Source organism: Crocodylus porosus, unplaced genomic scaffold (assembly GCF_001723895.1).
Source record: "Crocodylus porosus isolate Cpor-Errol unplaced genomic scaffold, CroPor_comp1, whole genome shotgun sequence".
Taxonomy (NCBI): domain Eukaryota; kingdom Metazoa; phylum Chordata; order Crocodylia; family Crocodylidae; genus Crocodylus; species Crocodylus porosus.
The window spans coordinates 100,230,926-100,254,945 of record NW_017728886.1 but is presented as its reverse complement, the minus strand read 5'-3'; the positions used below and the strand labels follow the sequence as shown (position 1 = coordinate 100,254,945).

The window sequence follows — 24,020 nt, the reverse complement described above, 5'->3', positions numbered from 1 at the left end:
TGGGGCCCCTGGAAGCTAGATATCAGGAGACGCTACTTCACAGTCAGGGCGGCTAGGATCTGGAACCAACTTCCAAGGGAAGTGGTGCTCGCCCCGACCCCAGTACTCTTTCCTGCCATGGCAGGGGGTTGGACTAGATGATCTGCTCAGGTCCCTTCCGACCCTAGAAACTATGAAACTATAAACCAGTTTCAGCCATGTTGAAGGTGCTTTATGTGTACTGAACTTCTGTTCTGTTACAGGTTCAAACCAATGTTTGATTACTAAAATCAGTTTATGTGTAACTTCTGTACCTGGCCTCAATGTGCACATACAGTTTTCTATTGATGGAAACATAGAACTCATTATAATGTCAACACTTCCCCTCTATCTCACTATTTCCATCTTATTAAGCAGACACCACTCAACACTAATTTATAAATCAGTATGCAACTATCCAAGTCCCTCTCTTACAGGGATCAAAGAGTCTGCCTATATGACAATCAATCTTATAAAAATGAAGCCAGGCTTTGGCACAAACAGGTGAGGACAGGTCTGTACTGAATCACCAGCCCTCCTGGGGAGAGAAACCTGAGCATACATTGGCTATCCACTCCCACTTCCACATACCAAACCAGAAATATGGCAGTGAAGCCCATGCAGCCTGGGGACCAGTACTTTGACCATATCAGTCTCCGGCATGGCTACAAGCAGCTGTGAGGGAACAGCTTCACTGCTGCATTTCTGGTTTTGACACATACAAACATGAAAAGGTGGGTGTGGCACATCCCTTTCCCAAAACACAGTATAGGGTATGGACAGACATAACATCTGAAGTAATCCAAGTGCCTTTAAAGTGGTCTAAAAAGTGATGGTAACAACATACATAGCCACAAAAACAAAAGGTGTGTTCCGTCTCAGAAAAGACTCCAGAAAAAAATAGGAACTACTTTGAAGCACAGTACTCTGTCTCCCACCTTCAGACTGCTCCAAGAAGCTGCTTCTGTGAATCATTCCTGGCTCCCCAGGATTGTGGTGCTGCTCTCATAACTGACAAACTCACCCGAAGTAAAATAGACCAGGTCTGCAGTGGACACCCAACAGGTGGAGGGCATAATTACTGAGCTCTCTCCTCTGCATTTAACAGTTCTCAGGAGCCTTTGGAAATTCCAGTTTGAAAGGTAAGCTGGGATCTCTACTCACCAGCCCCAAGGGCTCTGCCACAACATGGGACTGAGGCCATCCTGAAACACTTCAGTTACGAGGGACCCATACACAAGTGTGCAGAAGGGCCGTAAATTTAAAGCACTTCAGGCTGCAAATTTGATGCACTTGATAGCGGAGCAGGATCTGAAGCACTTCAGAGAAAGTCTGTTCATATTTATGTCCTAACTTCCTTGCATGATTGGACTGAGAAGATAAATTTAGTCAATATAGTTTGAAGTGCCTTTGAAAGACAGGATAGCTAGAAAAACAGGAGAAGAGTTACAAGGATGATGACTGCCTCTTTCCCAAACACTACAATCAAGATAAAAGAAAATGCTCCTTCCTCCCCCTACAGCAAGCACAGACAAAAGAAGTTATCTGACTCTGCACTAAAGAGGGTGAAGGGTTTATAAAAAAAGATTTACAAGAAGTTGAATGCTAATGAGTCAATTTATGACTACTCCGCACTCCTAAAATAGTTCCACAACCATCTATAAAGGCTTATTTATATTAGAGAAGCAAATTGCCTGTCAAGAACGATGGGCAGGGGCGGTGCAGGGACGGAGCCCTGCCACCCACCACCCCATGCCGCCGCCTCCCAGGAGTGGGGGAAGCTTGCCCCGCCATCCCCTCTGTAGAACAGTGAGAGTCCACATATGCACCATGTGACTACAAGTGAGAAGTTTCTAGGGGCTTTGAACTCTCACCCTTGATAAAGTCACGACCTACTTTTAAGGTCTGGGCATGCACAGTTAATAATGGTAATGCAACTGTTGATTGATGTTTATATATGTTTGAAATAGTCTGAATTGATTGGTCCTTTTAAGTACTGCCCACTTTTGAATTTGATTGGGTATTGTGAAAAGGGCAATGATTGGACCATTGGGTGAGTGACAGGTGATATGATTAGAAGGCTATAAATCCTGTCCAGAGCAGCCAGCAGGAGCTCTGGGGGCTCAGGCTCGGCCTTGCTCTCACTCTGGTGGACAGTTCTGACTCTGGGCTCTCACGGTGCAGGGTTCATCGAGTGTAGGTTCTTTCCTGTGACCTGGTCATTGGGATTGAGCTCATTGAGGCTTACCTGTCTCGTGCTTTTTCCTGCTTAGGCACTCAGCACCTTTTCTTATTTGAGGTACTGAGAACCTAGGTAGGAAAATGCTAGGAATCCTCTGGGACTGTCAGTGTTTCTCCTGCTGACTAGGCCCAGGGTGTTCTTGCTGCCATCTGTGGTTTCTGGGTTGTCTGTGAAGTTGCACAGCAGTTAGCTGCGTAGTGGCCAAAGCTCATTGTAATGTGGAGTTGATTGGTTGTGTGACCAGGGACACTGAGTTTGGGATGTGTGTTAGGTTACTATTTCATTGGGTGTATTTTATTGTGTCGCAGCTTGGGTGTTATGGGAATATTGCATCGGGTAGTTGCTGAGTGAGTTTTGTTCTGTAATATAGCTTATATTGCTAAACCTACTGTGTTGTAATGTGTAGCTACTCTTTTAACTCTGAATGGAGTTGGGCAACAGATCAATGGTCAGGGAAATTAACTTACTTTAATGCCCCAACCCTGACTACCTGTGGGTCACAGAGGATTAACAACCCTCTGGATTAATTAGTTCATTGGCATCCCCTGCAGGCAATGTGTCACATTCAGCCGCCCCCCCCGCACCATTGCTGCTTCCAGCGCCACTGGCTTTGCCCCTACTCCATCCCCTGTCATGGTGGCACTTCACTGTCTCTGAGGAGCAAGGCCGGGGAGTTGGGGGGGGGGCAGGACAGCCCCCCTGCTTCATCTCCGCTGTCATGGCAGCACTCCACACTCTTATTAGTTGTTTCACTAATCAATCAGAGTGCTCCAAAAGCGTTATGGACAGACAGACAGATGGACTAAGCCCATTATTATATAAGAATTTCTACAAATCCATAATCCAAAGACTCAAAAGGTAAGAGAAAGATTTCAATTATGCAGAGCCTGAAAGCTGTAAATCATGTTACAACTATTTCCAAAAAATGCTTTGATATGTAATCAAGATCATTTGTAATCTTACTATAAACAAAAAAAGAAATTTCAAATTTAACATTCTAACTAAGAAATTACAGCAATCATACCTTGGGGAAGTAGTGGCTTTGCACTTATGTTCCAGTTGCAGAGATTTCCGTAACAGCATTCCACTACCTGATTTATTGAAGGTGCTGTCTTGCATGTCATTTCTCCATGTTCCAGCACACCAAAACATCCTTTCTGGAAAACATACGCCTCACCATTCAGGATCACAGAGGCAAAACACTGCTGACCAAAACAACGTTTTTGATGATCACAGGAATTCCCTTCACATATGCATTCAAACAGCATGGATTTAACAGCTCCATCTAAAACAGGAAAAAAAACATGTGAAGGTCTCACAAGCCTGAAGTCTTTGGTTCTTACCTTCCAGCAGATATTCTCACACAACACAGTCACAAGCAAATGGTGAGTATGTCCAAAGCAGAAGTGTGATGGCCAGAACCAAAGAAATGAATAAGCAATAAATATGTGCTTCTTGGAGGCATTTGGAACTTTTGTTTAATATGAAGCTTGTATTTTTGTAACCCGCAAACGTAACTTGTAACTGTTTGTGGAACTGACTAGGCCTTAAAGACAAAGCAATAGCTGTAAAATTAGCTGACCTAATAGTTCCTTCTGGCTCAGAATTTAGCCTTGATGATGATAAAAACTGGATTCAACTGCCTAGCTTATGCAGCACATTCCAGGAAAGGACATATAAAAAAAGCATAGTCAGAGAGTTCTGAAGAGGCTGAATTTAGGCAGAGTAATGTTAATTTCAAACCTGAAGATGCTGTGTTGCAATTTGCTTATTGGATAAAACAAAGCTTGGACAGTAACTTATTATAATGATTTCTAGCACCTTTTAACCCCATAGGATAACAGCTATAAAGTAATATTATGAATGGCTGTGTAACTAAAAATTAGCATAATTAGGATATAAAAGAACACGCACATCAAAGTAACCCTTGGGAAGGACTGAACAGAAGGGTCATTGCTGTCTCATACCCTCATGGATCTCTCTTACTCCCTGAGAGAGCGAGGACCAGATCCTGACTGAGGGGCTTCCACTGGTTCTCCTTCGGGCAGCCCAGTTCAGAGACGTCTGACTTCTCTGACTCAATTTGACATGCATCTTCTAACCAAGGGACTATGGATAAGTTACTAACCAAGCGGGAACTCTTGGTTAATTTCATTATCTGTTTTATTATCACTGTCAATTTTAATCTGTATTGTTATGTTGTCTGTTTATTAGCTTAACCTTTTAATTAACTATTACATGTGCAAACTATATCTTCTGTTGTTATAAGTTAAATTCATTCTTTTTTGTAAGGGACACTTGTCATTGCTTTCCTTTCCAACATCACCTCCTCGATCCCGAACCGAAAAGCCCAGTGGCTAATAAAGCTGCAGTGCTCAGTCAGTCTGAAACTAAATTGATATACTCACAGTGCCCAGCTGGCCTGTGACAAAGAAGTAGAGATTAAAAAAAATACAACAAACAAGTTACTTCTGACTTCCTGTTAGAATAAGTGGGAATCACACCTTTGGGAAGTAGCCTTATCAACCAACCACGTTGAGATATGGGGTGAGATGAACAAGTAAAAGAGAGTCAGGGCAAATAAAGGAAAGGGAGAAACTATTATGTGTCAAACAAAAAATTATGTATTAGAATGATGTCTATACAACTAGCTTTAAACTAAAAAAGTATACTCTACAGAAGCCAATATACATCTCTTGCTCTCACACACAAGCTTTACCTGAAATTCACTGAAGACTGAAGGTTCTGCTCCCCAAAAAACTATCAAATGTGTAATAAATAAAAAACTGAATACATTGCAGATAACTGCTTTTCATATTTCTCTGAAACAGAACGAGAAACATCCAAACACACTAGATCTCCAACAAAGGTCATCCCAAAATCGTAAAAAGCTTTAATAGATTTCATAGACATTAGGACAATAAGGGACCTCGTTAAGACCATCAGGTCCAGCCCCCTGCTCAAGGGGCAGGAAGTCAGCTACAGTAAAAGCACCCCAGCAAGACAAGCATCCAATTGTTTCTTACAAGTGTCCAAAGTAGGTGCTTGCACCACCTCTGGGGGGAGTCTATTCCAGGCCTTTGGGGCTCGGAGAGTAAAGAAGTTTTTCTTATGTCCAGCCTAAAACAGTCTTGGAGGAGTTTGTGACCATTGGACCTTGTCATCCCTTGGGGTGCTCTGGTGAACAGGCATTCCCTCAGATCCTGATGCACGTGCCTTATATACTTACAGGCAGCCACCAAGTCACCCCTGAGCCTGCACTTCTCCAGGCTGAAAAGTCCCATGCCTCTCAGCCTCTCTTCATAAGGCCTGTTCTCTTGCCCTCTGATCATGTACGTGGCTCTCCTCCGGACTCTTTCAAGCTTCTCCACATCCATCTTGAATTGTGGAGCCCAGAATTGGATGCAGTACTCCAGCTGTGACCTCACCAAGGCTGAGTACAGTGGGAAGATGATGTTCTGGGTCTTCCTTAAGATGCATTGGTAGATGCAAGCCAGAGTTTTTTCACTTGACCTACTGCGGCATCACATTGGTGACTCATGTTTATCTTGTGGCCAATCATGACTCCCAAAGTCTCTTTTGGTCACAGTGCTAGCACAGGGGTAGGCAATTTTTTTGGGTGGAGGGACACTTACCCAGTTTTGGCAAGCTGTCGAGGGACGCATGGGTAGCCTGCCCCTTGATAGGTGCCCCACCCCTTGGTCTCCATCTTGGGACCAATGTCCCAGGGCCAGCACTGGCAAGGCCCAGAGCAGGGCACAGGCTGGCAGGGGTCTGTGGAGCCAGGCTGGGCTGCACCACCAGGGAGGGGGGAGCTGGCCCAGCTCCATAGAGCCCTACCAGCCAGGACCCCTGTACTCCTTCCCCCCTGGTCTGGGCCCTGCTAGTGCTGGCCCCGGGACACCTGTGTGAGCCCCACGCTCCTACTGGCTCCCAGTTTCCCCCTGAGCCCCATGGTACAGGCGGGGGGTAGTGTGCAGCCCCAACCCCACGCTTGCCAGCAGGTAACAAGCTGGTGCTGAGTGCGGGGCAAAAGCCACCCCTCCCCTGCCCCTTGGCTGGCGCTCCTTGCTGCAGCTGCTTGCAGCCTGCGCACGGCTGTCCTGAGCAGGCACAGGCAGCCCCATGTGGGCTGTGAGCGACTGCAGCGCAAGGCATCAGCCATGCAGTGGGCAAGGGGCCGCTTTTCCCATGCTCAGAACCAGCTTGTAACCCGTCTCTGCTGCCAGCCTGGGCCCCACGCTGGCTCTGAGCTTGTCAGCTGGGTCTGTGCCGCGGTGGCAGCAGCTGCTTGGCAAGGAGGAAAGCAGCCCCCCTGCTTCCCACACCAGGCAATGTTTCCTGCTGCTGCTCTCCCAGAGCTCACGCCATGCTAGGCTGCAGTGTGGCTGCCACTGCTGCCTCTGTGCTGCCCAGAGTGGAAGCTCTGGGCAAGCAGCAGCAGCAAACACTGTCCGGCGTGGCAAGCAGGGGGTCTGCAGCTGCTCCCACCATGGTGCAGCCCTGACGGGTGAACCCGGTGCCAGCACAAGGCCCAGGCCGGCAGCAGGGACGGATTACAAGCTGGTGCTGAGTGTGGGGAGAAGTCGCCCCTCCTCCACCCCATGGCCGGCACTATGGCTGCATGGGGCTGCCTGTGCCTGCCCAGGACAGCCCCATGTAGGCTGTGAGATGCAACAGGGAGCGCAGGCCACGGAGCGGGGGAGGAACCAACTCGTTCCCTGCCTGTGGGCCTCCCCTGCCTTTCCCCTCTCCTCTCCCCCTTACCTGAGTTTCCAGTACTGGTGCAGCCAAGAAGCCACATGGTCTGGGGGGGCAGGACCAGGCAGGCCCTGCTGTTGCAGAAGCCCAGCAGGACTTCCCCTGGGTCCTACTGCCTCTGACTCCTGCCATTTTTGACAGGAACCAAGGACAGTACATATTAATTTTCTAAATTTTTAGGGGCCCTACAGGCCAAACAGAGTGGCATAGTGGGCCGCATCTGGCCCACGGGCTATATTTTGCCCACCCCTGTGCTAGTAAGTATAGCATTGCCGAGCCTATAAGTATGATGTGGGTTCCCCCCTGAGGTGGAGCACCTTGCATTTCTCTGTATTGAATGCCATCAGGTTTTCATCCACCCACCTTGCAAGCCTATCGAGTTCAACCTAGATCACCAGCCTATCCTCAAGCGTGGATACTCTTCCCCAAAGTTTGGTGTCATCCGCAAACCTGGCCAGTCCACATCTGACACCAGAGTCCAGATCATTTATAAAGACACTAAAGAGTATGGGTTGAAAAACCGAGCCTTGGGGGACACCACTAGTCACTGAGTGTCATGTTGATTGGATTCCATCAACTACCACACTCTGGGTCTGACCTTGGAGCCAGTTCCCCAGCCAGCGGACTGTAGTACAGTTGAGGCTGCAGTTGCCCAATTTTTCCATGACAACATCATGGGACACCAGGTCAAAAGCTTTTTTGAAGTCCAAATATATGATCTACTTGGATTTTAAGGCCTTCAATACAGTGTCTCATTCTAGTCTCATAGATAAACTGAGTGGCTGTGAGGTAGATGATTACTCGGTCAGGTGGGTGGCAAATTGGCTTAGGGGTTGCACCCAGAAAGTGGTGGTGATAGGTATCACCTAGAAAGATGTGAGCAGTAGTTCGGTCCTTGGACCAGTGCTGTTCAGTGTCTTCATCAGTAACTTGGACAGGGGCGTGGAAGGCACTCTGTCCAAGTTTGCAGATGATACCAAATTATGTGGTAAAGTTAACACGCTGGAAGACAGGGAAGGAATCCAGGAGGATCTGCACAGGTTGGAAAAGTGGGCAGAGCAGAATAGGATGCAGTTTAACAAGGACAAGTGCAATGTGCTGCACCTACAGAGAAGGAATCACCAGAACACTTACAGGCTGGGGGAGGACCTTCTCAGCAGCACAGCAGGGGAAAGGGATCTTGGAGTCACTGTTGACACCAAGATGAATATAAGTCATCAATGTGACGAAGGGATCAGTAAAGTTAAGTGCACTTTATCATGCATTAGCAGGTGCATGACAAACAGGTCCAGGGAGGTGATACTTCCCCTCTATGCAGCATTGGTCAAGCCGCAGTTGGAATACTGTGCCCAGTTTTGGGTGCCACACTTCAAGAGGGATGTAGACAACCTCGAGAGGGTTCAGAGGAGGGCCACTCATATGGTCAGGGGCCTGCATGCAAAGCCCTACAAGGAGACATTGAGGGAACTGGAACTCTTCAGCTCCCACAAAAGAAGGCTGAGAGATGATCTTGTGGCTACCTACAGATTCATTGGGTGGGGAGGGGAGACAAGGAATAGGAGATGCTTTGTTTATCGGAGTACCCCTTGGAGTAACTAGGAACAACAGCCACAAACTGACGGAGAGCCGATTTAGGTTAGACATCAGGAAGAACTTCTTTATGGTAAGGGTTGCCAGAATCTATAATGGGCTTCCAAGGGAGGTGGTGCTCTTCCCTACCTTGGGGGTCTTCAAGAGAAGACTGAACAAGCACCTGGCTGGGGTCACCTGCCCAGGGTCCGGGGCTGGACTCAATGATCTGCTAAGTTCCCTTCTGACCCAAACATCTATGAATCTATGAATGATATCAACTTCTTCTCCTTTGTCCAGGTGATACATCACCTGGTCATAGAAGGAAATGAGATTGGTCAGGCAAAACGTACCCGCAACAAACCCATGTTGGCTATCCCTCGAAACGTTGCCTTCTGTTAGCCTGTCAAGAATGGTTTGTTTGACAATTTTTTCCAAGATCTCTCCAGAGACTGAGGTCCAACTCAGATTCACCTGTAGTTTCCTGGTTCTTCTTTCCTCTCTTTCTTGAAGACAGACACATTAGCCCTCTTCCAATCTTCAGGTATTTTGCCAAAGTGCCATGACTTCTCGAATATCCTTGCCAGTGGCCGCAAAATGATGTCTGCCAGTTCCTTTAGATTGGGTGCAATCTATCCAGACCAGCTGATGTGTAGGTGTCCAGCTTCTCAAGGTGTTCCTTCACAAGATCTATATTAATGGTGGGCATGTATTCACCCTTACTCTGGCTGTCCCATATAATGTTAGGCAGGATGTGGTCCCTTTGGGCTGGTGAAAAACTGACTCAAAGTAAGCAATAAGCAAACTGGCTTTTTCCTGTGTCGGTTGTCAGCTTCCCCATTTGGTTTATCAGGGGACCAATGTTACCCTTCTTTTTCTTCCCTATGTATCTGAAGAAGGACTTTTTATTGTCTTTGATTTGTGTAGCCAGTTGGAGTTTGGTTACAGCCTTGGCTTTCCTAGTTTTTTCTCTACCGGTGCAGACCAGTGCAGAATACTCTTCCTTGTGGTGTTTCCTGTCTTCCATCCTTTATACACCTCTCTTTTTAGACGTAGGAGAGCCTTGAGTTCCCTGTTGAGCCAATGGGGTTGTTGAGCTCTTTTACTCCCTTTCATATGGGTTGCGATGGACTTCCCTTGTGCTTCTAGGATCGCTTCCTTAAGGAGCAACCACTCGTCATGAACTCCCCTCCCTGCCAGATCATGGCCTCTCAGAGCCTCAACAAGCCTCCTAAGCTTATGAAAGTCAGCTTTCCTAAAGCCAAAGATTCCTGCATTGCTGACTTGCCAGCTTTGCAATGGATAGTGAAAGGGATCAACTCATGGTCACTGTCTCCCAGCTTCCCTTTGATTCTTAGGTCACTGACTAGATCACCCCCTTTAGCCAGTACCAGGTCCAGCAGTGCCTTACCTCTTGTTGGCCCATTAACTTCTTGAGACAGGTAAAGACCATCCATAAAGGTAAGGAAGCTTTGTAATAGATCGGATTTGGCTGAGCGCTCTTCCCACGAGATGTCCGGATAGTTGAAGTCTCCCATAACCACTATGCACCGAGAGCATGCAGCCTCAGCCAGTTCCCTGGTGAATTCATGGTCAAGCTCTTGTTCCTGATTTGGAGGTCTGTAATAGACTCCTACCATTGTATCTCCTTCACCATGTTCCCCCCCGTATTCTAACCCAGAGTGTCTCCAGTCATCCTCCTTGGATGCCAATCTCAGCTTGTAGGGGCGTGTAGCTCTCCTTAACATAGAGAGCCACACCCCGGCCCCTTTTTCCAGTACGATCTCACCTACACAGGGTATAGCCATCTATACCCATGGTACAGTCATAGGAGTCCCACCAGGTCTCTGTTATTCCTATGAGATCATAATCATGTCTCTTTAGCAAAAGAACCAGCTCCTCGCATTAGTGTATAGGCAAGTAAATGTGCCATTGGAGGCCCTAGGAGTCCTTGCCCTCGTAGAGAAGCTCTGTTCCTCGGTTGTGGTAGGAGTGGGTTCCCTTGAGCATCCCAACCTGCTGATTTTCCAGTTAGTGCTTGGTGTGTTTGCTCTGGTGTCTGGATTGCATTTTAATTGCCATGGAAAATGGGATCATTTGCTTCACCTAACAAAGCAAGGACTATGCGGATAGTGTAAACCTTTCATGTAACTGCTGAACACCGCCATTAGACTACTTCCAGACAACTTTCAGCTTTCTGTTCTGAATTATACCCACCTTAGTCTGGTCTTTTCTAGACTAAGTAATTCCACTTCTTCCAACCTTTCCTTACATGTCATGAGTTCTTGTATTCATTTTGGTTGCCTTTTTATGGGCTATTTTCAGTTTTCCCACATCTTTCTTGAAGTGTGAAGCCCAAATCAGTACTGCTGAGATCATAAAACAAGCATCAAATGGTGAAACAGGACTGTCCTACAGACTTTAGATAGCTAGCAGTAGCCACAGAACTTCAGGATAACAAGAGACATCTTCCTCTTCTTCTTAAGATTTGTGCTTAATGCAGCCCAGACCTGCATCAAAACATCAGGGCTTTCTGTTAAGGAGCAGATGGTTATCATCACCAGGAAGCTTGCAACCCTTATTATCAGTCAGTATCTCACTGCTTTGGTATGAGAAAAACATGTTGAGGCTGAAACGATAGAAGTGTGCACTGCTATTAAGAAGTTATTGCCCTCACAAGACAAGGCTTACCAATCCTTAGATTATTTATAACTCTGCAACCACAGGGCTGCATTGGGGCAATTGATAGAATCCATGTTCTTATTCAGCATTGTCCATGTTAGGTCTTTGGTCTCTTTAACAAAAAAAACAAAAAAAAAAAGTAGTACTTCCCTGTTCATCCCAAGGTCTAATTTGAACACTGACAGATTTACCAATAGTATGGGGTGGCCTGAAAAAGTTAATGACCCCCCCAACATATCTGTTCCCACGTTAAGCACTATCGCCATTAACAGTGTTGTCAATTCCCCCTGCTATGCTGTTAAAGCCTTTTAGACTTTTGGAACACAGAAAATTATTTAGCTATAACTTAATGACAGAATGACAACAAAATGTGCATTTAAGAGACTGATAGAGGTGATTGCTAATATAAAGGCTAGAAGTTGCAGAGAAATACTTTCTGCAAAGCATGCTAATGTTGTGTGTTGTACATTTATGACAACTGAGAGGCGGAAGTCAGGTGACTTTTAAAATGCTATGAGCAGACAGAAAGCTGCTCACTCAAAAATGATAATCTCCAGACATCCATTATCAGGGATCCCTTATGTCCCTCTTTTGTAAATAAATACTAACTTTTTATGCTGTAGGTTTTCATGACTTATTTTGTGTGCTTTCACCTTCTGAAATATACCTGCGTTATCATAAGCATCAGCATTATCATCAGCAATCCCTCACCAGCTGAGGATGACTGTCTTTCACGACTACTTTATCTTTAAGCCTGTGTTATATGATAGTGTCATAGTTTGAGTTAACATAGGGAATGTCTGTATTCCATGATATTTACTTCCACTCAGGCTTTCAATAACTGTGCAAAGTACTTAAAGAATACGATCTCTGCTTTCAGCTCTCACTTGCTGTCCGATTTCCAAACACCCTGTACTTTGAAATGAAAATTCTGTCATGAGAGCATCTCTATAAATTTTAACACCTACCACAGTGAAAAGAAACAAACTTTATTGTTCAAAAAAGGCAAGTACAAACGTACAGAGTGCAAAGAATTGTGCAAAAAATGTTAATAAATAAAAGCAGAGAGAATTGTGTGGAAAATGTTAATAAATAAAAGTTGTGTGTTGCTCCAGCCTTTTCTACCTGGTCATCATACAGTAGAAAGGCTTGGCAGCAAGCCCTCACCACTGCTGTACGGGTGAGAAAGATCCAAGATGAGGTTGCAGAAGGCAGTTTTCAATGCTCTAAAGTAAAGAGCTATGGGTTGGGGGTTCCTGTGGCAAAATGTTTCTCCCAGTAGGTGGAACTTTGCAGGAGGACCTGCATGACTGAAATAGGATCAGCCTAATTTAGTGAGCGAAGACAATGAGCAGGGGGAACGCAAGCTTTTACAGAGTATGCTATGCAGCAATAACATATGCCTGCTTATGATTTCCATCATCTGCCTCTGCATTTCCCTGTACCTCTTATGTGCCAGCTCTCCATTTGTCTCCACCCTTCTGTTTCTCATGCTTAAGAAACCCCCTCCACTCATGAGCTGCTTCCCAGAGACTACTAACACCAGCATTTTCTCTTTTGTTCTTTCCCTTGAAACTTGCCAGACATTGCATGGTTGCTATTACCCATCTCTGGAAGGTTCTACCAGATCAGGTTGAGGTCCTGCATAAGTAAGGCGAGAAAAGTAATGTTCAGTTTCCACAGCCTAAAAATAAAAGCAAAAATAAAAGCCCCATGCCCCTTCCAGTATTTTTGATATACTATCCTCAGTCTCTTCCCAGTCCTACAAAGCTCTGGAAGCAGTAAAATATTTTCCACCATTTTTCCTCAAGCATTTTGGAACTCAAATGCAATGGTAGTGCTTGGTTGCCTTTTGTGGTTTGCTAGTGGATAGGGTGCAACATTGGTGGTGGGTTTGCAGCCAGGAGTTTCAGAGAACATGGGGGGCATTCCAGCAACTGTATTTCCAGTACTCCAGGTACTTTTCCCATGGGGTGACTCATAGAATTTTCAAGATATGGGAGTGAGGGAGAAAAGAGATATAGCAGTGGGACTAGGTTAGTAATTATATTTGTTGCTCTGCAGACGGTCCTAACTTTAAGAGCTCATATCTAGCACTGAAGCACATATCCCAGAAGGTATTCCACTTAGCAGAATGAAAGATGAGAGAAGATATGATTACTTATTTATAAATAGGTTTGGGGGGGGGATAGGCTATTTGAGTTATAGGGAGGGAAAAAGGCTATTTGAGTTAAAGATACTGGCACAAGTCATTGCTGATACATCAGGGAGGCATGGGGGGGCATGTGCCCCCCCCAGATTTCTGGGCTGACACTGGGGCACAGGGCTACAGCCCAGCAGGAGCCAGGGCCAAGCGGCAGTAGCACTATTTCTGCATTGACCACAAGGCTGCAGGCCAGTCAAACCTAGTGCCTAACAGCAGTGGGGAAAGCAGCACAGTGTTGTGCCCCCCCCCCCAAGTCAATACTTATGCACTGCTTCTAGCACAAGTGCCAATAGCTACAAACTGGTTATGAATAAGTTTATATTGGAAATTAGAATAAAAACAACTAAGAATCAGGAAACAAGCTGACAGAAAACTTCATAGACCTTGAGTGTCCTAAGAGTAATCAGTGCATGTAATACTAAATTAAAGTCCAGAGAGGTAGTTAGTTATGTTAGTCTATGCTGCTTTCTGCCTAATTTTGGAGATGTACCTCACAGACAAACTGAATCAGAGATGCATAACCTTTCATGAGCAAGAGCGTGCTTCACCAGTCACAATAAAAAGACCATTCCAGGCTCTAATGGATTTTTATTGTTCCCTGCTGCATTCTTATTTTCCTACATCTTTCTTGAAGTACGGGGTCCAAAACCAGACACGGCACTCTGGGTGACACTTCACCAAAGCTGAACAGAACAAGAATCACTTCCCCCAATTTGTAAGTGACACTCCTGTTAATACAACCCAGTTTGCTGTTGGGTTCTGTTGGATTTTTTATTTGGGTTTTTTTGTTTGTTTGTTTGTTTGTTTTGGGGGGCGGGGCAGGGGTTTGCACAACTGTTGGTTCACTTTCAGATTAAATCCACTGTAAACTTCAGGTCTTTCTCTGCAGTACCACAGCCTGGCCAATCATTTCCCAGTCTGTACGTGTACATGCAATTATTCCTTCCTACATGCAGAACTTGGCACTTGCCTTTAGGCAGTTTCATGCGATTGATTTTGGACCATTTTTCAGATTATCCTGGTCATTCTGGGTCCTAGCCCTACCCTCCAGAGTGTCTGCAACTCCACACAAAAAGAAAAGAAAGTGAGTCTTCAGATGCTATGAAACTGCAAGAGTGTATGCCCCTCTAAACCCCTTAGTCACCATGATGCCACCTTGCCCTGCCTTCTGCCTAACTTTTGAACTAGAAATATAGGACTATATTACAGAAATGCTTTGGCTTCAAAAAACAACCAACCCTCTAGTTGTTGTGATGCCATACTCAGAAATGAAATTTATAAGATTATATAAATATGAAATGTTCTTTCTGTACTGTTCTCAATAAATGCATTTTAAAAAGATACCAGTTCCTCTTCTGATGTTTACATACCTAAGTGGTGGGAGATGCCCAGGGAGACGTGGAGGCACAAAAGGGAAGCAGGGGTGGGGCTGCAGGTAAAAAGATGGATGGCTATAAACTGAGTGCTATGGTTTTGTTCCCCATCACTCCTACCCCCCCATGCAGTCACAATTTGAGCACATTGTAGGGTGGGAGCAGCTGTAGTGATGGGAGGCCAGGAGCGAGAGTTTGGAGGAAAAAAGGTGGTAGGTCTGTGGGTGAATAATGGGCTTGAAAGGAGTGGAGAACTTAATGAGCATAGCAACACCAATTCTAAACAGATCCCCTGCATCACAGGTGCTATTTTAAGCATGTTGGGGGAAGGGCAGGAAGAAATTCAAAAGGTTTTTAAATTACATGCACCCGATACAGGAGAATCCAGCAAGCACCTGAAGAAACAGATACCAGACATATCACAGTGTTTAGTACCAACCACTTATAATAAAGAAAAATAAGCCAAAAAAGATTTTTGCCATCTCCTCTATTGTGTCCCTATTTGGCTAGGGGTATTTAGAACTTGAAAACCAACTAGTCAAGGGGCTGGAAGGTAAGGTTTCCAGGTCCTCTTCAGGATGTTCACAGCCCTCCATCATCTGTTTGATGCCCTGTGGAGTGAAGAGGTTCAGCCACTTCTTCATCCTCACAGTCATCCCCAAGTCACTTGTATCACAACTGCCCGAAGTAGGCAAAATGGCAGCATTTCACAACAAAATCCTGTGTGGCTCCTCATAACATGGGCAGGTGGGCACAACCACTCCTGTAAGTCCAGTTTTGGTCCTCTGTCTTTAAGTTTCTTTCATATCCTTGGTTTCAACCCAGTACTGTATGGCTCATACACAGCCATGCCTTGAAACTTACATTTGAGGTAACTGGTCATAATACTTCACTTCCAGAACTTCTTGAACATTTCCCTTACCCAGAAACAAGATGATCCAAAGTCTCCACACAGCTCAAGAGAAATATACTGAACCTAGCCAAATGCTAGGTAGTATCTGGTTACTGTGACCACAGAGTAGAAGATACATAAATGGATCAGTTGGTCTTGACAGGTCACAAAGCAGCAGAGGAAGACAGCTGGGGACCAAATAAACACACCATACAAATGCACCCATGCAAAGATGAGTATACAGTGATTTTACTGCAAGGTGATGTTATAGGAAATTCAAACATGTACAACATGCACTGTATCTTATTGCATTATGCACTAAAAATTGTGTGGTTTCAAAACAGGCCTTTTAGCACTACAGCTACAGATCTTACTATGAAGAAACATTCCCACCCAACGTAGACGAGCTTTGTTTATTAAATGGAGAGGATGTCTATCAGTTTCCACCCAAGGGAAAAATGTCAACAACTTCCACACACAATACATAAACAGCCTACGTTTTCCAACAGACTGTGACACACCAGATTAAACAATAAGCAAAACGACTGAAATATCAGACTGCACTTGAACCTTTCGATTTAAAACTTCAGTGGCACAGGAAAATGAAATGGTAAGTATGTCCTCCACTACGGCATTTGAAATTTGTCTGCTTGAAGCTGGAGTAGAGTTCAGGAGTGAAAAAACATTTTGTTTCTCCTGATTTAGAGAAGCATGAACCTGAAAATGTCATCTTTTGATGTTGCAGTGCAGGAAAATATGAATCAATGAATATCTTGTCAAAATTAGGTGAGCCAACTGATCAAAGGAATTCTGTATAGCAGTATCATGAAAAGTGGAAGACAAGAACAGGGAGGCAGAAGAGTCTTCCAGAAATATTATGCTGGAGTTCTCAAAATGAGAAAAATGAGTTTAAGGCAGGCCAGCAACAGCATTTGCACAATGCGGGGGGGGGGGGTCAGACCTGAAGAAGAATGTATTACATTTGAAAACCTGTCTAAGTCTATCCCAACCATGCAGTTGGTCCAATAAAAGATGTTACCCACAAAAATCTTTGCCTCTCACTTACTTCCTGACCATCATGGCTACAACATCGCTCCAATGCCATCAGCATTTAATAAATATTTTTACGGAGTGGAATACACCCCAGTATTTGATATTGATCCTTAAAAAGGGTAGGAAAATCTTTTAAGTTACTGAAGTTTTTCCCCCTTGAATTACAAATTACCCAGGCTCCAAACAGCTTTCAAACATAAAAATTCCTAAATGAAGTAATAGCAAAACCAAACCTATGTTAGTTGCTGATCTACACTGTAAAGCCTACCAGTTGTGACAACTTCCATGATAAAGGGTATTATTCTCTGTTACCTAAAACTTGCTAAGCGTACTGGAATTAACTTCAGCAAATTAATCAGACCTGTGGACCATGTAACTCAGAAAAATAAAAAATTCAGTTAAGTCAAAGAGATCTCTTATTCTCTTTCATCAAAGTTGTCTACAGATCCATTAATCAATCTAGCAACAAGTACCATCTCAACAAGGGCAACATCCACTGTTTCCTAGAATTTTACAAGTTGGAGATGAAAGTGAATTTTGATAGAGGCCCAAGTGCCCACTGCATCAAGCATGTAAAATCTCTTAACAAAGAAACTGCTGTCATTAGTCTGTATGGATAATGATGATTCCTGGACAAAGACTACTAGGTTTCCAGGCTGAAGGAGGTACCACATCAGCCATCTCGAAACAGGAAACTGTAGTACTCTTTTCCCTTTAAATATCAAAGAGGTAGAAATTAAGTAATGGACGTCTGACAAACCTGTGATGAATTTGGATCTTAAGGGGTTGATGTACACACAATGTACAGAACAATGTACTAACTTAGCCATGTTAGTCTGAAGTCAAGTGGAAGGCAGAATAGACTTACACTAAACTAACCAAAGTGTGCATGTACGCGCAGCAAATACACACATACATGTGAATACATGCACATGCACTCACGCCAGTTAATCTACAAGTACAAATCTACACTGCCTTCCACTTGACTGCAGAGTAACATGGCTAATGGTATCTCTCTATACATTGTGTGTATGTGCGTATGTGTGAGAGATTCACGCACACATGTGCTAAAGCTCACTTAATCAGATGCACACAATGTATGCCAGGACATTTCTTGGGCAAAGTGGCTTTAGACAAAAACAGTCAGCATCTTATAAACCAGGGGCGGGCAATTATTTTGGGTGGAGCGCTGCTTACTACGTGGGTAGCTTTGCGCCTTGACAGATGTCCCGTCTCCTGGTCGCTATCTTGGGACTGGAACTCCCACCCCCTAACCTTTGCCACCAGAAGTCCCTCCCTTTGCTCCCAGAAGTACTCCTTTCAGCAAGGGGTTTTGACATCTCAGAACCAGAAAAATACTAAATTATACTCTTAAAAAAAACCAAAACCAAAAACCAGAAAAACCCCACACATCTAAAACATTCATTAGATTTCAAAAAAATATTTTTGTCCTGATTTATATGCATTTGTGTAGCATACATAGAGGCGATTGTATATAATAGGATAGGTGTGGTGTGCAGGAGGGTGTGGGTGCATATGTGGGGGTGGATAGGTGTGGGGTGAGGAAGCATATGGGTAGATGCGTGAATATGTGGAGTGTGGGTAGGTAAGGGGTTTGTGGGGGTCTGTGTGTGGGGGGAGGGTGGCTGGGGTGTGTGAGGGAATGTGGGAGTGGAGGTCTGCATGTATAACAGTGAGGGGGGGATGTGGGTGTATGTGTATGGTGAGGTGTGCATGCAGTACTCACCCTATGAACACACACACACACACACCCCTTCCCTATACCCCTCCTCCCAACAAGTTCAGTCTCCACTCCAAATAATCTTGCTGCTCCCTTCTTAGACAGTAAGCCAGGACAGTTTTCCTTCCTTGAACATCTACAGCTTGGACAGACTGGAGGTTTCACTATACCCAAGATGCCAGGAGGTAGGCCACCTTTTGCAATAATGAAGCCTTCTCCCACTCTCCTTGCTGAAGTAGGCCACTGCACTAGTGTTATTTGTCCTAAGCAGGATGCAAGAGTTATTTATCCAGTGATTTTCCTTGAGCCCCAGTCAATTTTTACTGTTTCTTTCCTGCTCTGCCAAAGGAACTTCCCACACAACTGGCCACCTCAGGTTAAGCCACTCCATGGAGTAGCTGTGACCATCATCTATTAGTCTGGAAAATGTCAGAAATGCTTGGACTGGAATAACAATTACGTTCTTTTCTGTGAAGCCTGGCATGGGCCAAGGGCATTTTTTATTCATCTGAGGAGTCCGCCGTCACTCCTTCCATCAGTTCCCCAAATATTTGGATGATATTAAGATCATTTTATCCTGTATTGTGTTCCAGTCATGCAGCCACAAAGAACAGTGAGTAACTGTACTATAGGCTATGATCCTTTTGAGACCCCTGTGTGTTCAAGAAAGAATAAAAAAGAAAATGGGGGTGGAGGGGGATGTTGACATGGAGGTCAGAGGTACTGAACTGTGGCATCTCCCATACTTGAAAGATTCAATTCATACAGACCACTTATCCATTGAAAACCACTCTGACAAAGCATGTTGATGTAACAGAAGCTCTCAAGGATAAAGAGGAAGACTCAAAGTTTCCGGGTAGTTCAGTGGTCATTGGGCGAGCCTGACAGTGCACTAGCATGTTCCCAATCCATTGCGCAAAAAAACCAACAGCAGTTGAACTGCTGTTACTAAAGTGAGAACTGGAATGTCCTCATGAGGTTATAAGACTTGAGGGCAGGGGGTATGAAATCTGGCACTAAGAACATGTCCTAAAAATTGCATTCAATTCCAAAGATAAAATTCTTTATTACAGCATAGAAGCAGAAGGTCTTTGACATTGTAGGTAGGGCTGCTCAACCAATACAATAGCTGCTAAGGCTTGCAGATCTACTTCTAGACTAGAGGAGCTCTGTGAGGACACCTGCCTTAAAATGAAGGCCAAGCTGGAAAGAGAGAGGAAAAAAAAATACCCAATAAAGTATAAAGGGAGAAAATAAACGAAGAACCGTTACACTACCTATTGGGGAAAAAGAAGGAGAGAAAAAAAAAAAAAAAAAAAAAAAAGAATGTTTGTAGGAGTGTCTCTCAGTGTAGAAGAGGAACAAAAAACTCCTGTCCTCCACATATACAGAGAAAACAGATTAAGCATGATTAATTCAGCAAATATATGCCAGCAGGTGGAGCTTTATGTTAAAGACAAGACTGAGAAAGACGACATGAAATTAGGCACTCTGCCTTCATTCCATTATGCTGGATAGAAATACCCATGAAATACAATTTCTTTCCAGAGCAGTGGAAAAACTGCATCAGGCTATGTTTACCAGTTATTCTCAAGACTTTAGTGCAGACTGACAAACATGTTAAAAATAATAATAAATTAGAAGTAGGAACACCTAATGAAATATATTCTCTTGCCTGAGCCAGATTTTTAAGTCTTACAAAACTATAATTATTATTCTTATTATTTAAAAATAACCCTCTGTCGGTACTCCGAATCTACTTTATTTACATACAAATAATTGAACACCATTGTGAAGTACCTTCAGCTCCAGAATACAAGATCTTCAGTATAAGAAACAGCAAAATGCAAATCTGGCTTCGTGCAACTGGAAGATTAGCTGCAAAACAAAAGCGATGGTTATTAAAGAGCAAAACCCAAGCCTACAATTTCTTTCACATTACTCTATCATTAGAAAATACTTCCATATTCATGGAACTTAAATCAAAATAAAAGACAAAACACTGAAATAGGAGAGGACAAGGGAAGCAAGAGAAGGTTATCATGAAAATACAAAGAAAAAGAAGGGGGGGGGGTAAAGGACAATAAGCTAAGGAACGGGGAGAAAAGAGAGTGGAAAGGCAGGTCAAGGGTTTAGAACAGCAAAAAAGGAAGGTAAATCTTTCAGTTCAGAAGGAAGGAAGAAACAGGAAAGAAACTGATAAAAAGAAGACAGAAGATTTCCTTCCAAAGACAGTACAGCTTCTCAAATATTCTTTAAGAAGTTTAGGAGAAAACCTTTGAAAGAGTCTAGAAAGTTCACTTATGTTGCTGGTATTCATTCAACATTTTCTCATCTCAGCCTCGAGATCTCAGAGGAAAAATATTTCAGTTACTCAAGAAATTAGCTGAAATTCACTATTAGATCTATCTATTGGCATTATACTACTAGGATCATCACATTAAAAAAAAACCCACATGCACAACACTGACAAATCAAAGTGTTTCTGGTGAAAGGACCAGCTGCAGTATGGGAGAAAACGAAAGAAAGACTGTGTATGCTACAGTAACAGGGTCCCACTCCTGGGGCGACTGTGATGCCCCTGGAGCCCCCTCAGCCCTCATCAACTTCACTCTCTTTTGCCAACTCTGGGCAGTCTCCCCGTCTCACTTGCCATACTTTGATGTTGTTATGATTCAGAAAAGGGGAGGCTGCCTCAGGATTTCCCCATGAGATCTCACACTCTGCTACACAGGTATCACCATTCACTGCCTTAACAATTAATTATGTGGGCTCCTTCCACCCCAGTACCCCTGCCCATGCCTCATACGGTCACAAATCCAGATCAAATCATCACTGCCCCTACAAACTCTTGGCTCTGTGCATCCTACAGCAGCCTGTCTCTAAGCTATGGGCAATCTGGTCCCCTTAGTCTCCAGCTGTGGCCTTCCTGGCCTTTGGTCCTTCTCCTTAGAGCCTAGTGCCTCTCCTAGGCCAACTGAGACCCCTGGGCTCTCCAGCTCTGCCAGTCTCAGACTGTGGTCCTTCTTGGCTTTTGGCCCTTCCAAATCCCTGGCCCCACTCCTAGGCCAGTGAGACCTCTAAGCCCTCTGTTTTCTCTGAGGCAGCTGGGACCGTCTTACCTCCCCTTAGTCCCTTCCACAAACCATCCATTGTGCTTACCCCAACTCGGATATTACTCAGGAGCCCAGCTGCCCCTCTCTCCACAGCTGTCAAGGATAGATTGCCTGCCCAGCTCCAGCTCTGAACTAGTATCCCAATAGCCCCAGTCCCTGTAAGTCATGCAACTCCAAACGGCCCCCTGGTACACCTGCAGGATGCTTCTCAGACAGCCTGCCTTCTCTAGAAGTAGCAGTAGCAGCAAGCCTCCTGCTATGCTACCTACTGGAAAAATCAGACTGCATTTGAATTTTGGAATTTCCTGAAGCAATAGTCAAAGAAAAACCCACTGGAAAGAGTCAGGATCTCAAAAACAATGAAAGTGGTTTTTGCTTTCTTGAAGGATGAATCAGCATTCTCAATCAAAAAAAAAATGAAGACTCTTTCTTTCTTTCTTGTAATTAGGATTCAGACAGAAAAAAAATGAGACTTGAAACAGACTACTCATTTTAAAGTGGTACAAGGGGAATTAATCTACTAAATACATTAGTAAACCACAAAATACATCGGCACTCATAAAAAAAATTAGCTTAAAATTCTTCTTGCAAGTCTAATTTTGAATATTCAAAAAACTTCTGAACATCCTCAGTTTCCTTCAGGAACAGATATAATCTATTCCAGAGGTCTCTACCAATCGTCTGTGTTAGTTTTATGAGCCCCATTAAGGTGATGTCTCAAAATGTTAGTTACAGATTTCCATCTTAATGCCCGTCTGCTTTCCAACCATGGTACAACACACTACCACACGAGACAGTAATACTTTACAATCCAGTCCTGCTCTTATCTACAAGATGATCTACATGTAACAGTAGGCATAATGGTATGGTACAGTACCTGTAATGGAGAGGTGTTCAGCCTCTCTCTGTGTTCAGAGTTGGAAAAAAAATACCCTCCAGAATTGATAGCAACCTATTATAAAAATATATATCCAGGCCTAGGCTACAAAATTTTGCTAGCACAGCTATGTTGTCTAAGGATGTGGAAAAATATCGCATACACCTAAAGTGAACAAACCCTCGTAATTTAGACACAATAATGCCAACAGAAAAATGCCTCTAGTGCAAGGGTGGGCAATTATTTGGGCCTCCAAGCCATTCTTCTACCCCAAGAAGGGGCTGGAGCTGCTGCTCAGCTTCGGTGGCAGCCTAGGCATGGCAGCAGCAGAAACTGCAGCAGGGGAGAAGCTGCTGTTGGGCACTGAGGAGAAAAAGCAGGACCTGGCAGCAGCTACAGCTGCCTCCCCCTGCCAGGGCCTTCTCGGTGCAGCCAGAGCCCATGCCAGTGCTCTCCTTCCAGCCACCATCTCCGTCTCCAGGCTGCTTCCACACCTGGCCAAGAGAAGCCATGGGGTAGCCCCAGTGTGAGCTCTGGGCAGCAGCAGCGAGAAGGCCCTAGCAGCAGCAAGGGGGAGGTGGCTGCAGCCACTGCCAGGTCCTGCTTTTTCCTGGTACCCAGCAGCAGCTTCTGCCCAGCCCTGGGCTGAGCACACTGCCTCAGCCACAACCCTGGCCCCAGTAAGGGACTGGGGTCCCTGCAGCACCTGCTCTGGACCCACCCACCCCAGCCATGATGAGCAGCAGCAGCAGTCAAACAAAAGCTGATGCCGGGCACAAGAAAAAAGTGGGATCTTGCAGCAGGTGTGGCCGTCTCCCCCTCACTACTATTGGGCCCTTCTCACTGCAGTCTCTCAGAGCCTATGCCAGGGCGGACCTGATGATCCCCCCTGCTGCCACCACCACCACCAGCACTGCTTCTTGGCTGCCCAGGGCTCCTGCACATGGTGGGCAGTGGTGGCAGTGGGGAGGAGATACAGGGCAGCCTTGGTATAGGCTCTGGGCACCAAGAAGGGCCTGGCAGCAGCAAGTGAGAGGCGGCTGCACCTGCACCTGTCGCCAGATCCTGCTTTTTTCCTGCACCCAGCAGCAGCTTCTGCCTGCCAGCTGCTGCTTATCATGGCCGAGGCATGCGGGTCCATAGCTGGTGCTGTAAGGATCCCAATCCTCCACGCAGGGTGAGCCAGTGCTGTGCATTCAGCCCGGGTCCCCACTGCACAGGTCCTGGCCAGCCTCTGTGGGGCTGGTGATGTCACCTGGAAGGAGCCACACCTGCCAAGGCTGCTGGGAAATAGGAGTCCGGCTGTGGAGCCGCCCCAGCCCTGTTGTGCATCAAGGGGCAGCAGGATGTGCCATGGGCCAACAGTGACTGGCCCAGGAGGAACCAAGGCAACCAACATGCAACCAACATGGGTTCATCAGTGGCAGGTCTTGTCAGACCAACCTGGTGGCCTTTTACGATCAGGTCACCAAATCATTAGACGCAGGGGT

General features: G+C 45.1%; 1 protein-coding gene across 1 annotated transcript in view; it reads right to left on the bottom strand.

Moving 5' to 3' along the window:
• Window positions 1-24,020, bottom strand: part of LOC109313271 (activin receptor type-1-like) — a 63,489-nt gene that overhangs the window by 28,966 nt on the left and 10,503 nt on the right. The window contains exons 2-3 of the mRNA XM_019539765.1: window positions 20,338-20,415; window positions 3,285-3,545 (exon numbers count right to left, since the gene is read on the bottom strand). Of these exons, the coding sequence (XP_019395310.1) occupies window positions 3,285-3,545; window positions 20,338-20,415 (339 nt within the window). The remainder of the gene's footprint in view (window positions 1-3,284; window positions 3,546-20,337; window positions 20,416-24,020) is intronic.